This window comes from Brassica oleracea, unplaced genomic scaffold (assembly GCF_000695525.1).
Source record: "Brassica oleracea var. oleracea cultivar TO1000 unplaced genomic scaffold, BOL UnpScaffold04641, whole genome shotgun sequence".
Lineage (NCBI taxonomy): Eukaryota > Viridiplantae > Streptophyta > Magnoliopsida > Brassicales > Brassicaceae > Brassica > Brassica oleracea.
Genome location: NW_013621165.1, coordinates 1 through 940, shown reverse-complemented (window position 1 = coordinate 940; position 940 = coordinate 1). Strand labels below are relative to the sequence as shown.

Sequence of the window (940 nt, the reverse complement as noted above, 5' to 3'; positions counted from 1 at the left end):
AATAATGAAGACATACTTTGGTTTTATTGTTTGTTTATGAAATACATTATGGTATCTTGATTGAGTGATTCATATGATATCGTAGAGCATAGCATTTATATATGATTAAAGAACAGAGCATTTTTGTGTACGCTGCTGTCTGCGCAATCTAGCGGTTTCTCTCTCAGCGTTGTTGAGTTGATCTCTCAGCCTCCTGATCTCATCAGAAGATAGCTTATGCATTTCAGACATCTTTTTCTCGGCTTCTTCTCTCGCTACTTGTGCCTTAGCTAGTTGCTCCTTCACATCATTCAGTGATTCCTTCAGTTGGTTAGCGATCTAACCAGAGACAACAAAACCCAGCACATAGTGATGATATATAAACGTTCTATATAACTGATGTATGAAGTGAATATTATATATATATATATTACCTTCTCTTTTATCCCTTCGAGCATTTCGTTATAAGTTTTCTCCATTTCCTTCTTAACTTGTGCTATCTCTTGTTTCGACTGACCCTTCATTGCTTGAATCTGCTTTTGTTTTTCCTCTAACGTAGCCTCGTTCTCCTTAAATGGATATGAAGATGTAACTTCAGATTAATTTTATTTAAACAAAGCAACTAAATGTGGAATCTTGTTTTATTGAAGAGTCTATGTTTTTCACCCTTAGCTCAAGTGATAAGTCAGCCATAAATGGTTTTCCATTGTTCTTCTTTGAGATTTGCTCCACGAAGTTGAGAAGATCCTGGACTTGCTTGTCTTTCTTGCTTTTTGGGATATTACGCCTATTGTCAAACAGCACCTTGCGGTCATCACACTCTTTGAGAATTTCCTATAAAGACGCAATTCTTGATAGTTAATAAAGATTTAGTTTTCAAATGCTAACCCAAATAGAAATAGTGAATTTATTTTCAATTCTTAAAATTTTACACCACTTAAGGACTATTTTTATACATGTT

General features: G+C 34.5%; 1 protein-coding gene across 1 annotated transcript; it reads right to left on the bottom strand.

Moving 5' to 3' along the window:
• Positions 1-5: 5 nt before the first annotated feature.
• On the bottom strand, positions 6-813 carry LOC106321994 (moesin/ezrin/radixin homolog 1-like; the record flags this gene model as incomplete). Its single annotated transcript, XM_013760199.1, has 3 exons — positions 6-318; positions 414-548; positions 646-813. Coding segments are annotated over 3 exons (516 nt in total), but the record flags the coding sequence as incomplete, so codon positions are not given.
• Positions 814-940: the final 127 nt, after the last annotated feature.